Source organism: Crocodylus porosus, unplaced genomic scaffold (genome assembly GCF_001723895.1).
Source record: "Crocodylus porosus isolate Cpor-Errol unplaced genomic scaffold, CroPor_comp1, whole genome shotgun sequence".
Classification (NCBI taxonomy): Eukaryota; Metazoa; Chordata; order Crocodylia; family Crocodylidae; genus Crocodylus; species Crocodylus porosus.
Window position 1 is genome coordinate 7609853 of NW_017728931.1, and position 12311 is coordinate 7622163.

The 12311-nt window shown below is 45.3% G+C and overlaps 1 protein-coding gene across 1 annotated transcript in view; it reads left to right on the forward strand.

Annotated features, from left to right (window-relative positions):
- The first annotated feature begins 6 nt into the window (after positions 1-6).
- The window catches only part of MAN1A2 (mannosidase alpha class 1A member 2), a 176739-nt gene continuing 164434 nt past the window's right edge, over positions 7-12311 (forward strand). The window contains exon 1 of the mRNA XM_019543856.1: positions 7-335. Within this exon, the coding sequence (XP_019399401.1) occupies positions 28-335 (308 nt within the window). The 5' untranslated portion in view covers positions 7-27. The remainder of the gene's footprint in view (positions 336-12311) is intronic.

The following is a 12311-nucleotide window of genomic DNA, read 5'->3' on the forward strand; positions in this document are numbered from 1 at the left end:
GCCGCGGGGCCCGCGCGTGACGGGGCAATGACCACGCCGGCGCTGCTGCCCCTGTCCGGGCGGAGGATCCCGGCCCTGAACGTGGGCACCGCCTCCTTCCCACACCACAGGGCCACGCTGCGGCTGTCCGAGAAATTCATCCTGCTCCTGATCCTCAGTGCCTTCATCACTCTCTGCTTCGGGGCATTCTTCTTCCTGCCTGACTCTTCTAAACACAAACGCTTTGATCTGGGGTTAGAGGATGTGTTGATTCCTCACGTGGATACCAGCAATGGGGGCAAAAACCTCGGAGGCTACTTGATCCACGGGCAAGGACATGATGAGCACCGGCACAGGTAGATGTGCAGGGTTTGGTCTTGCTGGGCCTGAGGCTGCTGTTGCTTAGACGTTGGGAGCTGGACACAGCAGCCGGGTTGGGTCCAGCAGAGGCCCAGTAAGCGGCTGGCCTGCGTGTGGTCTCTATCTCTTTCCTCTTGCTGTCTGTGGCAACGTGTCCACATGGAGGATCTCACTGTTTTCAAGGGAAGAGTTGGGGTAATTTACCAGTTGCTGAACAGGTGCCTTCATTAAGGACCTAAGAGCCTTTGGATGGGCCCACAAATAGAAGGTCTTCTGTTGCAGCCTTTTGCACCATCAAATATCCATTGTTTTTCTTCTGTGTGTGTGTGCCTGTTTCTCACTTTTTCTGCTTTCCCCCCATTCCCCTTGGTTACTATGCATCATGGTTTCCCTTGGTGAAATCATGATGGACAGGACTCTGAAATCCACCTTGAACCTCACAGCCTAATCCATACTTCTGTGCTTCATGGATTTTTACTTTCTCTTTGCTTAGCATCAGTAAAGGGAGTGAAGTTGCTGCAGCTTTGGGAGTAAACTCAGTTGGCAGTGACTGGCTCTGTCTAGCAGTGGTTACTAATGGAAGGTGGCTAGCAGTGAAGTGTGGGAACTGAATTCTCAGCGTGCTGCTGCTGCTGCTTGTTCTAGGTCGCCTTTATGGATCACTTGCAGCATCCAGCCTCCCCTGGTGCTGTGCTGGGTCAGATTAAGTTGGCCTCTGACTTGATTGTAACAGGAAAACTAGGCAGCTTATGATCTCTGTCTTACTTAAAATAAATCAGATGAACCAATTTCTTTGGTGTATGATTAAACACATGTTGATACTTGGCTCATCAATATTAAAAGTGAAGCTTTCTCCACTGTCAGAGATATGTGCAATACAAAAAGTATGGCTGATAAAATCTTCTCGGTACTGTGAAGATTAGTAATAATAATAATAGAATTCGGAGAATATTTTTTATGTGCTGACAGTGACTCCATGTTCCTCTCTGAACATGGCAAAATATTTGCTTCTGATGTACTATGAGAATTTTTTAAAGGTAGCATTGCTGGATATTTTTCTTTGTGGTGTATAAAAGCAACCTGAATGCCATGAATTGGATATTTTTTCAAATATTATTTCTTTAAAACTATTACCAATTTAAAACGTAGTCTCTTATGTTTCTCTGCTGCTACCTGCCTGGAAAGGCATATTGTGGCATCTCATTCATTAATTGAAAGGGTGCTGAATATTTAATGAAGGCTTCCTTCGTCTCAGATGTTAATTTGGCCATTGTAATTGCATTTTAAACCAAACTTAGGTTTAGACATTCTTGATAATCCATGTCCTGTTATTGCCTTTCTGCAAAACAACAGGATCCTGAAACTCACAAGTTCTATAACTTTTTTTGGTGGCCTTGTAGTTATTGTAGTCATCTAGTACAAACAAAACCTGAAGTTTTAAAATGGAAAGCAAGCAAGATACAGAGGTCACAGTGGGGAGAGTGGGGGGGAAAAATTTTGGAATTTTGAATGTGCATGGTGCGGTACAGTAGGTGGGCCATGCAGATGAAAATGAGCTTGCTGATACCAGGTGCTAAACATTCTGAAGTGATTGTTCTGTGGCATCTGGAACTTACTGACCTAGGTTTTATTCCCATTTCTGTATGTGTATGAGATCTTATTTTTATTACAGTGAAGACACTTCAGTGTTTGATTTCAGTATTGTAGAATCATAGAAAATTAGGGTTGGAAGGGACTACAGGAGGTCATCTAGACCAGCTCCTGCTTGAAGCAGGATCATCCCCAGCTAGATCATCCCAGCCAAAGCTTTGTTTAGCCTGGTCTTAAAAACCTCCAAGGATGGAATGGTATCAAAAAGGGGTTTTCAGTAGGTGTGCACACCTTGACTTTGTTTACCTGTAGAAAGATGTAACTTTTTTATTCTGTTCAGAGGAGAGGTCAGTTTGTTTACGTAGGCTTTGTCCATCCTTGAGGAACGTGCATATTTACCTTTCAGTTCTTTGGCTTATCTTGCATCTGTAGTTGAAAGTGCTCCCATGCCCCTGTTTGGGTTATGCTTTTGAATATAGATGGGGTCATCATTCTTACCAGTTTCAACAATGCACTGTTTTCCCCTATACTACTAACTACTGAAGTTGGCTGTATGCACAGATTGGCCATTTGATTCAGCCTGTGGATATGGGGCTTTGACAACATTTGATGACCGAGAGCTTTGACAGCAGATGCTGGGGAAAAAACACCAGCAGTGAGCTCTCTCCCTTTATTGTCCACCCACCTCTGACTTGAACATCTGACCCCAGCAGTCTTTCTTGCCCAAGTGCAGGGTAACTGAACCCAATAATCTGTAAAGTCCCTTCCAGCCCCAACAACTATGAAACGGGGGCAGTCTGGCTCACAGCTTTAAAATGTTGCTGATTGCTGACTTAATTGGTTCCTTTTATAGCATATTTTGGAGGAATTAATCTTATGAATACACTGTCACCTAGTCTGGGGATGATGTGGTCATTGGTCTCTAGTTCAAGATACAAACAATTGTTAATTGTTATTGATTTGCTGACATTTTGGGTGTACCACCTGAAGCTGCAGGTGGTCTGATGAAGAGATGAACAGTCCTGCATAGGCAATTCTGGGTTGAATTATTGTCCCAATTTGGGGTGGAAAGGCTTTTTTATTCCGCCCCGCCCCGGTGCAGTGTGTTGGGCAAAATACACCCACTCAGAGATGCTTTTGAATAGCTTTGAGATGGCAGGTAGCAAAAGGGGCAGACTGGCTCTTTTAACTTTTCAGAGAAATGGTATGGGGAGCTGGACATGATACTAGATAGGAAGGATCTCTTCATTTCCTCTCTCATTCCTTGGGCCCTGAGATGAAAAGGTAGTTCATAGTGAAACAATGATGCATTGAATTTTTTGGGGGGAGGGGCAGGGAAGGGAATGCTTGGTGGCTATGGGAAGAGTTCTATTTTCTGTGAGTGCTAGTGTTAACATTCATAAAAAGATGGAAGTTACTTGTCTGGTATATAAAATACCATTCTTAACATTTATGTAGTAGAGATGCACATCCATCTTAATGCCTGTTTTTGGTTCAGTATTTGAGCAGTTCTCTCTAAGCAAATCCTCCAAATTTGCAATAACATTTTCAACTGATGTGTATTTATTTCCACCAAGCTGAAATCATTTAGCAGTTGGCATAAGCAGTCCTTTGCCATTATGCCTCCTCTTTCTTTTCTTCCCAAGATGGGATGATACATGCAAATAGTTCTTATGGGTCCTTGTTAATCAAGTAGCAGTGACCATTTCTTGGAGCATCGAGCTTTGATTCTTTCAACCTGTTAAAATAGCGGATCAATTGTTATCAGTTCCCTGGTAACTTTTAAAAATCTTTGTAGTTAATTATGGAGATTCTTGTTTGTTTGTTTAGAGGCAGGATGGATTCAGGCAGGATTATGCAGAAATTATGGAATATGAAAAATGTGCAGAGATGGAAGATAAATATTTTCTTTTTTGGAAAGTTTAATGCATCTTATTAACCTATCCCATTCAATATTATAAATGAGTTAAAATGTGTCTTGGTACTGTAGCTGTCTTCCAAATTTGTTTAAGAGATTACTGAGAAGAGAGCCTTTGAAATCTGAACATCAGCAATACAGATTCCTTATTTAAAGTATTACTTTCTCCCTAATCAAAATTAAAATGATGTTGTAATAGGAAATGAATCCTGCAAACAACAAGAGTATAATATCATCATCCCAAAGGTTTGAAACCACTTCAGAGCAGCAGTGTCCTATTTCTGTGCCAACAGTAGAGTCTGCCACAAACTCACTGTTTTATTGTCTGTAAGTATAAGATAAATACTACAAAAGGACATACCAAACATCACCAGTTGCAGTAAGCATTTCAAGAGTACGTTACATTTTGGGTGCACAGGTCCTTCTGTAAGTCATTGGGTTTTGTGCTCTTAAATTAATGAGGTAATACTCATTAAAAGCCCAACCCAAGCATTACTTGGAAGTTTGTCTGTTACATGATCCTCCTGTGTGTCATATCTGCTCAGGAATTAGTCTGTTACAACCCCAAGTTTTTTTTTCCAGCTCGATTGTAGAGCAAACTGTCTTCAGTTGAGGACATCCAGTTTAAGTTCTGATTGGTTGGATAAAACAATAGTTTGGATATGTACTAGGAAACATCTAATTTGTGACATGCTGACAGCTGGCAATAACAGTACAAATGAAAGACTCAATTCTGAATGGCTTCTCTTTCTTGCTGCGCTGTTCATTTATAGATGAGAATTCCTGCTGCTTTTCCCCTTTATTGCTCATAAGTCAGCACCTTTATTTCATTTATCAAGTTCATACTGTAATTGTTGCATTAGTCATTGAATAACTATCGGTCAGCAGTTAAACCCTCTGCCTTTTATGGATGGCTTGAAAGCACTTGCTCTGCCATCTTGGTGAGTGTTTAGTTAAAATGAACAATGTATGTGCGTGGTTTTTAAATACAGTCTCAGAATTCGTCTATTTAGCTTATTTGGGCATAGAAGCATGTAAGTAATCGTGCTAAAATTGTGGGCAGAATTGGCCAGGAACAAAGTAAGGATGGAGACAATGCTAGTTTCTGTATTCTTCCTTGTAAATAGTGTCCCCTCCTCCTCCTTGTCCAGCACCCACACTTGGTTGGTGGCTTACCTAAGTAATTGCCATTCCTGTCCTACAGGAGATGGAGCATATTTTCATGGCTTGGTTTTGCAGTTTTGGAGCCTACCTCAATACAGCGGTCTGGAAAATTTACTTTGTTTATTTGTTTGTTTGTTTATTTTTCAGCTACTGTAATTTATCCCAGCCCTTGATAACCTGGTCTGTCCAGTTTGTGATTTAGTTTCTGTATCTACAATCAGCACTGTGGTGGTGAATTTAATCCTTAAGCACTGTAGAGAGTTGAGTTGCCATTTGCAGATATGGAGGGGTCATAAATATTGTTATGAAAATGTACTTCTATCTCTGGATCTTTTGAGATGCTTCTACTAGATATCTCATGACTTCATTTCATAAGTTCTAGAAGAAAGTTTTCTTTCTTTGCTTGGCAGGAAAATCAATTGTTCTGGCTTCCATTTTGGTAAGGGTCTTAGGAAATGAAGTGTATGGAGACATGGAAAATTTGACTTCTCTTGGACTCTCCAAAGAAGGCCTTTCAAAATGAGTAGCATGGGCAGGGCAGGTAGAACACACAGGGCAGGCATTAGCAGCCCTAGGCACTGATTTAGAGTCCCTCCCCTCTGCACTCTACTCTGTCTAGGGCACTGAAATGGTTGGTTTTGCTTCAGTTTTAAAATCTCTCATAATCTGCTGGTTCAGGAAGTTTGTATTGGAGGGCTAAGTACCTTGAGGGTTGTTGCAACTAGACTGCTTGACTGGGCTCTGCAGAAGCAAAAGCTTGTGCAGTTGTTGTGTAGCCTGCTTGATGCAAAAATGCAGTTTGTCACTTTATCTACTCTACTTGCTGGGTTACCTTCTAGCTTGTACAGTGGAAGTCTTGGAATCAATATAGTGTTACGGTTTTAAGAACTTTGTCTTGTTTTCAGAGCATACAAAGGATTGTTTATTTAAAAATCTTCCTTTTTAATGTTTTGATAACATTTCTCTTGCTTAAAGTTTCATAAAAATAGGCTTTTGTAAAATCTATACTCTTCCTTATCAGTTTCCTTTAAGTTTTGTATTTTGGTCTCTTGTCCATCTCATATGAAGTATATTTCAACTTAAATACAAAATGTATCAGTGTATTTACTCAGTCCTCTTGGCCACTTCTGTATTTCTTTTTATTTATTTTAAATCACAGAATCATAGAGAAATAGGGCTGGAAGGGACCTCCAGAGATCATGTAGTCCAACCTTCTGCATGAGGTAGGATCATCCCTATCCAAACCATCCGTTACAAAACATAATTTAAGCTCTACATGACTCTCATCAATCCTGATCCAGCATAGACCTAACACCCTAACCTACCACAAGTAAAGCAATCCTCCTCTGTTTTGTGTCATCTGCAACTTGTTCAAGAAACTTTCTGTGCCAGGATCCAAATTGTTTATAAACATGTTGAATAATACCGAGCCCCTGTGGGACTCCGCTTGAAACCTCTCACCATTCTGACATAAACTGGTTAATATTTACCCTTTGCTTGAGCCTGCTATCTGTCTACCTTATAGTAATTTATATAGCCCACATATCTCCAGTTTCTCTATTGGAAGGTTTTGGGGCACTTTGTCAAAAGTCTTACTGAAGTCCAGATACACTATGCATGTCTTTCATCCACCCAAGTAGTTACTAGGACGGTGCAAAATTTTGATGAGTGTTTCATTTCGAAGCTATTTTGAGCTTGTAACAGCAAAATCAAAATGAAACAAAAGGCTTCGAAATGAAAGGAGGGGACTCAAAACATTTTGAAAGTTTTGAAGCAGCTCAGTGGTGGGAGGTGGGGGAGAGTCAGGGCTCTGCTCCGCAGGGAAAGCAGCCTGGCAGCGGGAGGTGGGGGAGAGCCACTGGCCAGGGCTGTGCTCTGAGCGGCTCCACCGCTGACTCTTCCCACTGCCGGGCTGAGGTCTGTGGAGCTGCTCGGAGCGCAGCCCTGGCTCTCCCCTGCCTCCCACTGCTGGGCTGAGATCTGTGGGGCTGGCTGTCAGTGCAGCCTGGTGGCAGGAGGTGGGAAAAGCAAGGGCTGTGCTCTGACCAGCTTTGACAGACCCATGGAGCTCAACTTGCCCTCCTAGCACTGCTGGACTCCTCCTAGGGGCCATGCCCCCAGCTCTGCAGGTGGGATGACAAGAGGCTGCTGCTTCTGCCTGGGGTGAGCGGAAGCACTGGTTTTCCTGGTGCTGGGTATGGGCTGTGCCCAGCACTGGTTCCAGGTGGTGGCGGCAGCCTCCTGTCATCCCAAGCACAGACCAGCAGCCCACACCCCCAGGAAGAGTCTGGCACAACCCCACAGCCCTCCCAGATCTGCAGGTGGGATGACAGGAAACTGGTGCTGCTGGCGAGTGACACAAGTTGTGCTTGTCAGCACCTTGAGGTGCAGTTTACCAGAAACCCCTGCACCTGTCTCTTTGAAACTTGGCAGGCTTCGTGCCCTCAGAAGGCTACATGTGCCCTGTGTTGAGCCCAGCGCATGCCCAGAAGAAACATCATGTTAGCTGGACCCAGCTTACCCAATATCTATAGACTGAGTATTTTAGCAGGGCTTTTTTTGGTGCTTTCTTCCAATATCTGATTGAATCAACTTTAGGTAAAAGCACCAAAAAGCCCCACTGAAGTGTATGATTTGTACAGATGTTGCAGATTCAGGTCGAACTAATGCACTGCTGCTTTGGATAAAGCTAATTTTTCTCCTCCTCCCCCCCATGTCTGTCAGCATCCTTTAATGATATGAGGAAATGAACAGAATGAGAAGTGAGCAAAATGATGTTTATAAAAATTACATATGATGAAAGCAGTTTGCCATAGAAACTTCTGCACATTTAAGGTTATCTTTAATTAAACCTGGTTTTTCTAAGTCTACTTATAGCAGCTGAATTGAAGTTATACATTCAATACTAGCATCTTTGGAAGTTAGTATAAGATTAAGCTAATTTTATCTAAAGTTAGTACTGTTCTATGGGACCTACATCACTTAGGCCAAGATCCTATTCTACCTTCTGTGGGTGTGTCTAGACCAGTGTGCACGTGCCTCTTGCAGCATCTCAAACCCCTTTGAGATGCTGCAAGAGAGACGTGCAGGAACAAAAAAACGCTCCCTGTGCTGCAAATTTGCAGCCTGGGGAAAATTAGACCCCTGGCCAGGAGTCAAACAATACCCCAAGGGGAAAAAAGTGGGGCAGGGCCTGGTCCTGGATTGTGTCCTGAGGTAAGCAGAGGCTTGGTTCTCCATAGAGACACTTTGGTAGCCTGCCAAAGCATCTCTGTGGCTGGCCCTTTCCCCAGTGTTGAAACGGCTGCCTGCCTGTGCAGGGCAAGCAGCGGTGCATGCTGCAGGGACCTGGACCTGGCTTCATGCCAGGCAAGTAGGGGATGGAGGGGGGAGAAGGGACCATGGGGGCGGCCCCACCTGGCCCCAGCCCCCATTTCTTTTCTTTTCCCAACTCCCTGTTCATTGACCCCATTTCCTGTTTTTTTCCCCCCCTGCCCGCTGTTTGTTCCCCCAGTCCCTCCCACACTCATAGGTAGTAGCAGCAGCCTCCCAAGGCTGAAGACAAGCAGGGGAATGAGCAGGAGGCTGGAGACAAGCCCCTGGAGAGGAGCTGGAGATTTCCTGTGCCTCCTGTTCTTTCTCTTGCTCATCTTCAGCCTTGTTCAGAAATCTCTGAGGAACTTTGGAGTCTCACATGTATTTTCAAAACTTAATGTAAGTGACATAACACTTAGTGTGCTAGACTTTCAATGAGACCTTGATTCCTAAATCACATAGGTTCTTTTCTTTTTTCTTTTTGTAACACCCTGGCCACTATTTTAGGGTTGGAGATAAAATAGACTCAAAAAAAACTTTTAGGCACCAGGGACAAAGGACCCAATCCAGTTCTCATTGAAGACAAGGGAAGGACTCCCACTGATTTCAGTGGAAGCAAGATCAGGCTCCTATGTGAATTCAAGTAACAACTCCAATATTAAACTATTCTGTCTATTTGGATTCCATTTTAAGTTGCATGAAATATGCTTGGGAGGCTGGAGATGAGCAAGGGAAGAAGCAGGAGGCTGGAGACGAGGCCCTGGAGATGAGTTAGAGACTTCCCCTGCTCTCTCCAACCTCCTGCTCATTCTTGTGCTCTCTCCAGCCTCCTACTTCGTCTCCTGTTCATCTCCAGTCTCCCAAGGCTGGAGACAAGCAGGGGGCTGGAGACCAGTGAGGGGGCTGGTGGGGAGCTCCTGAGAGGGGCTGGGACCCAGCAGGCAGGGTAGTCAATATGCTGTGCGGGGGCTCTGCCCTGTGTAGGGCAGGGGACCCACCCCTCCTAAGCAACCCCCACACCCACAGTTTCCCCCTTTCCCACCCTTCTCCTGCAAACCCCATATCCCCCCATCAGACACCCACCATGTGATAAGGAAGCCAAAAGGAAACATTAAAACATATAGATATTTAGGATTTATTTTATGCTGCTGCTAGAGACACTGGTAGGCTTCCAAATTTCTTTAACATTGCAAAAATAGGAATAAAACATTGCCAGTCTGATCATTCCCTCTCTCTTTTGTTCTAATTGTGGAAGAATGTGGATTTTGGGGTATTTTTAAAAAGTGAATTTGGGATGCTGCTTCAGCAGTCTAGCTGACACAAGGGGCTAGTGTCCCCAGACACCAAGTGGCTGGGCCTTGGAAGTTCCTGAGGGCAAGTAGCCCTAAGCTGCTGGCCAGGGTTCTTGCTCTCCCTGGCTGCAGATCTGGGAGGAGCCAGGGAGGGTTGTTTTGCCACAAGTGGCACAGTTTGCTTCATAACAAAGTGCATGTTCAGGCACATGCACTGAGGCGCAAAGCCCCGGCTCAAATTTTTACCACTTCTATTTTAGCTGCTGCAAGCACATGTGCCCTATATGTTTAAACCCGTGCAGGTGTAGGGAATTCTTCTGCATGTCAGCTAGTTGAGATGGAGTACAGCTGGGATAGCAAATGTTTTGTGAGAATAGATCTGAGTTGGTAGTTATGCCTGTCAGAAACCTCTAAGTCCATAGCAGGATAAAAAAATATAATTGGGAATCTGTATAATGCTTAAAGCAGTCATTCTCCGAACTGGAAACACAGGTAGAGCTCTTGGATTTACATTGATGGCTACAGTAGATGCTTTCATTTTTCGTTTAATTAATTAGACCCAAGCGCATGCTAACAAGGTAAATCATGCTTTTGCTTTGAGCAATAACATAATTAGTGGTTATTGAATATGGTAGATTCAAGTATCTTTAAAATTGTCATTTTTGAGCTCTTAACTGATTTCTCCCCCTCCCGCCTCCCCCCCGGAAACATATGTTTCAGGTTAGGATACAAAGTCATTTCTAGCTAACACGTTAAAATAAACTCCAGGTAAGTAGTGTCAAAAATAAGTCTTGTATAAGGATGGGTGTGAAATGTACTGGTGGGTCACATTCCAAGACTGATTACAACTTCAGTGTTGTCATGCAGTTATTGTTTTTGTGATGTAGGAAAAGGCCTGTAATGTCTAACAATGCTCCCTTTTGGTGTGTGTGGTTTTTAAAGAAATTCTGATCTTTCCTTAATTCGTTCTTGCCAAAAATCTCTCTGTTCAGCTGGAAAGTTAGTATGTTTGGCCGCTCCCCCCAGCCCCGGCGCTTAGCTTGTCCCTGGGCTCCTTCCCTGCTTGGAGAAAAGCGGCCCCTCGCCCACCCCATTCCTTGCCGCAGGCGCTCGCAGCCCATGCGGGGCTGTCTGGAGCAGGCACAGGAAGCCCCAGGCTGGCTGTGAGCAGTTGTAGCACAGGACACCGGGTGAGGGGCTGCTTCCCCACGCTCAGCACCACCTTGTAACCCAGCCCCACTGCCAGGCTGGCAGCGGGGCTGAGTTACAAGCTGGTGCTGAGTGTGGCCGGTGCCCCACGCTGCAACCACTTGCAGCCCACCTGGACTGCCTGTGCATGCTCCGGACAGCCCCACATAGGCTGCAAGTGCCCGCAGCAGGGGGCACCAGCCATGGGGTGGGTGAGGGGCCGCTTTTCCCTGCGCTCAGCACCAGCTTCTTCCCTGTTGACGAGCAGGGGTTTGGGGCTGTGCCCTGCCCCCTGCCTGTACCACGGGGCTGGGGGGCACTGGGTATGAGTGGGTGGGGAGCCCAAGATATTGGGACATTGGTCCCAAGATGGTGACCAGGGGGCAGGGCACCTGTCAAAGGGCGGGGCTACCCATGTGGCCCTTGACAGCCTGTCAAAACTGGGTAAATGGCTCTCTGCCCGAAATAATTGCCTGCCCCTGTGCTAGGACCATGCTGGTTCCTATACTGGCTCCATCCCCACTGACATTCTGCCCTAGCTTGCTCTCCTCTGTTTGCTCACCACTCTTGTCAACACAGTGTTATGGGGGGCTCTGGCAGTTACTGTCTCTTGGCCTTTCATCCCAGCATGAGTAATTATGTTGTGTCCCAACTCTGCTCCCATCCCATGTAGCTGACGCTGCCACCTCCAAGGACCAAGGGGGTGGAGCGGGCGAGGCTCTGTTGCAGTCGCTTCCAGGGAACAGGGCAGCAGTGGGGGTGAGGCCAGTTGTGCTGGCCTTGATCCCTGCTCCGTGCCCTGTGTCCTTGCCATCAAGGCGGCGTGTTGCCACCTGTCCAAACGCTTCTTCACGCTCTGATTGACTGTTAGTCAGCCAATCAGAGCACGAATAAAGTGTTATGGACAGACAGACGGATTAAGGATTTTATAATATTAGAGGTTATTGACATGGTGTTTCCTTGTCATTATTGGTCATTTACATACCTTGTTTATGGCTCTGTGGAGTTCTTTAGAGTCCTCTAAAATATATAAATATAGAGTCCCCCAGGGTGTTGAGGGAGCTAGCAGGGGTTATTGCAGGGCCCTTGGCATGGCTTTACAAGCACGCGTGGTGCTTGGGCCAGGTGTCAGATGATTGGAAGATAGCCAACGTGGTCCCCATCTTTAAAAAAGGGAGGAGGGAGGACCCGGGCAACTATAGGCCCGTCAGTCTTACCTCAATCCCAGGGAAACTCTTTGAGAAGATCATCAGGGAGTACATCTGTGATGGGCCGGCCTCAGAGATGATGCTCAGGGGCAACCAGCACGGTTTCATTAGGGACAGGTCATGTCAGACCAACCTGATTGCCTTTTATGATCAGGTCACAAAAGCCTTGGATGCAGTTGTTGCCGTGGATGTAATCTTTCTGGACTTCACCAAGGCCTTTGACACTGTCTCCCAACCCATCCTCATTAAAAAATTGGGTGACTGTGGCATTGATGCCTACACAGTCAGCTGGATTGC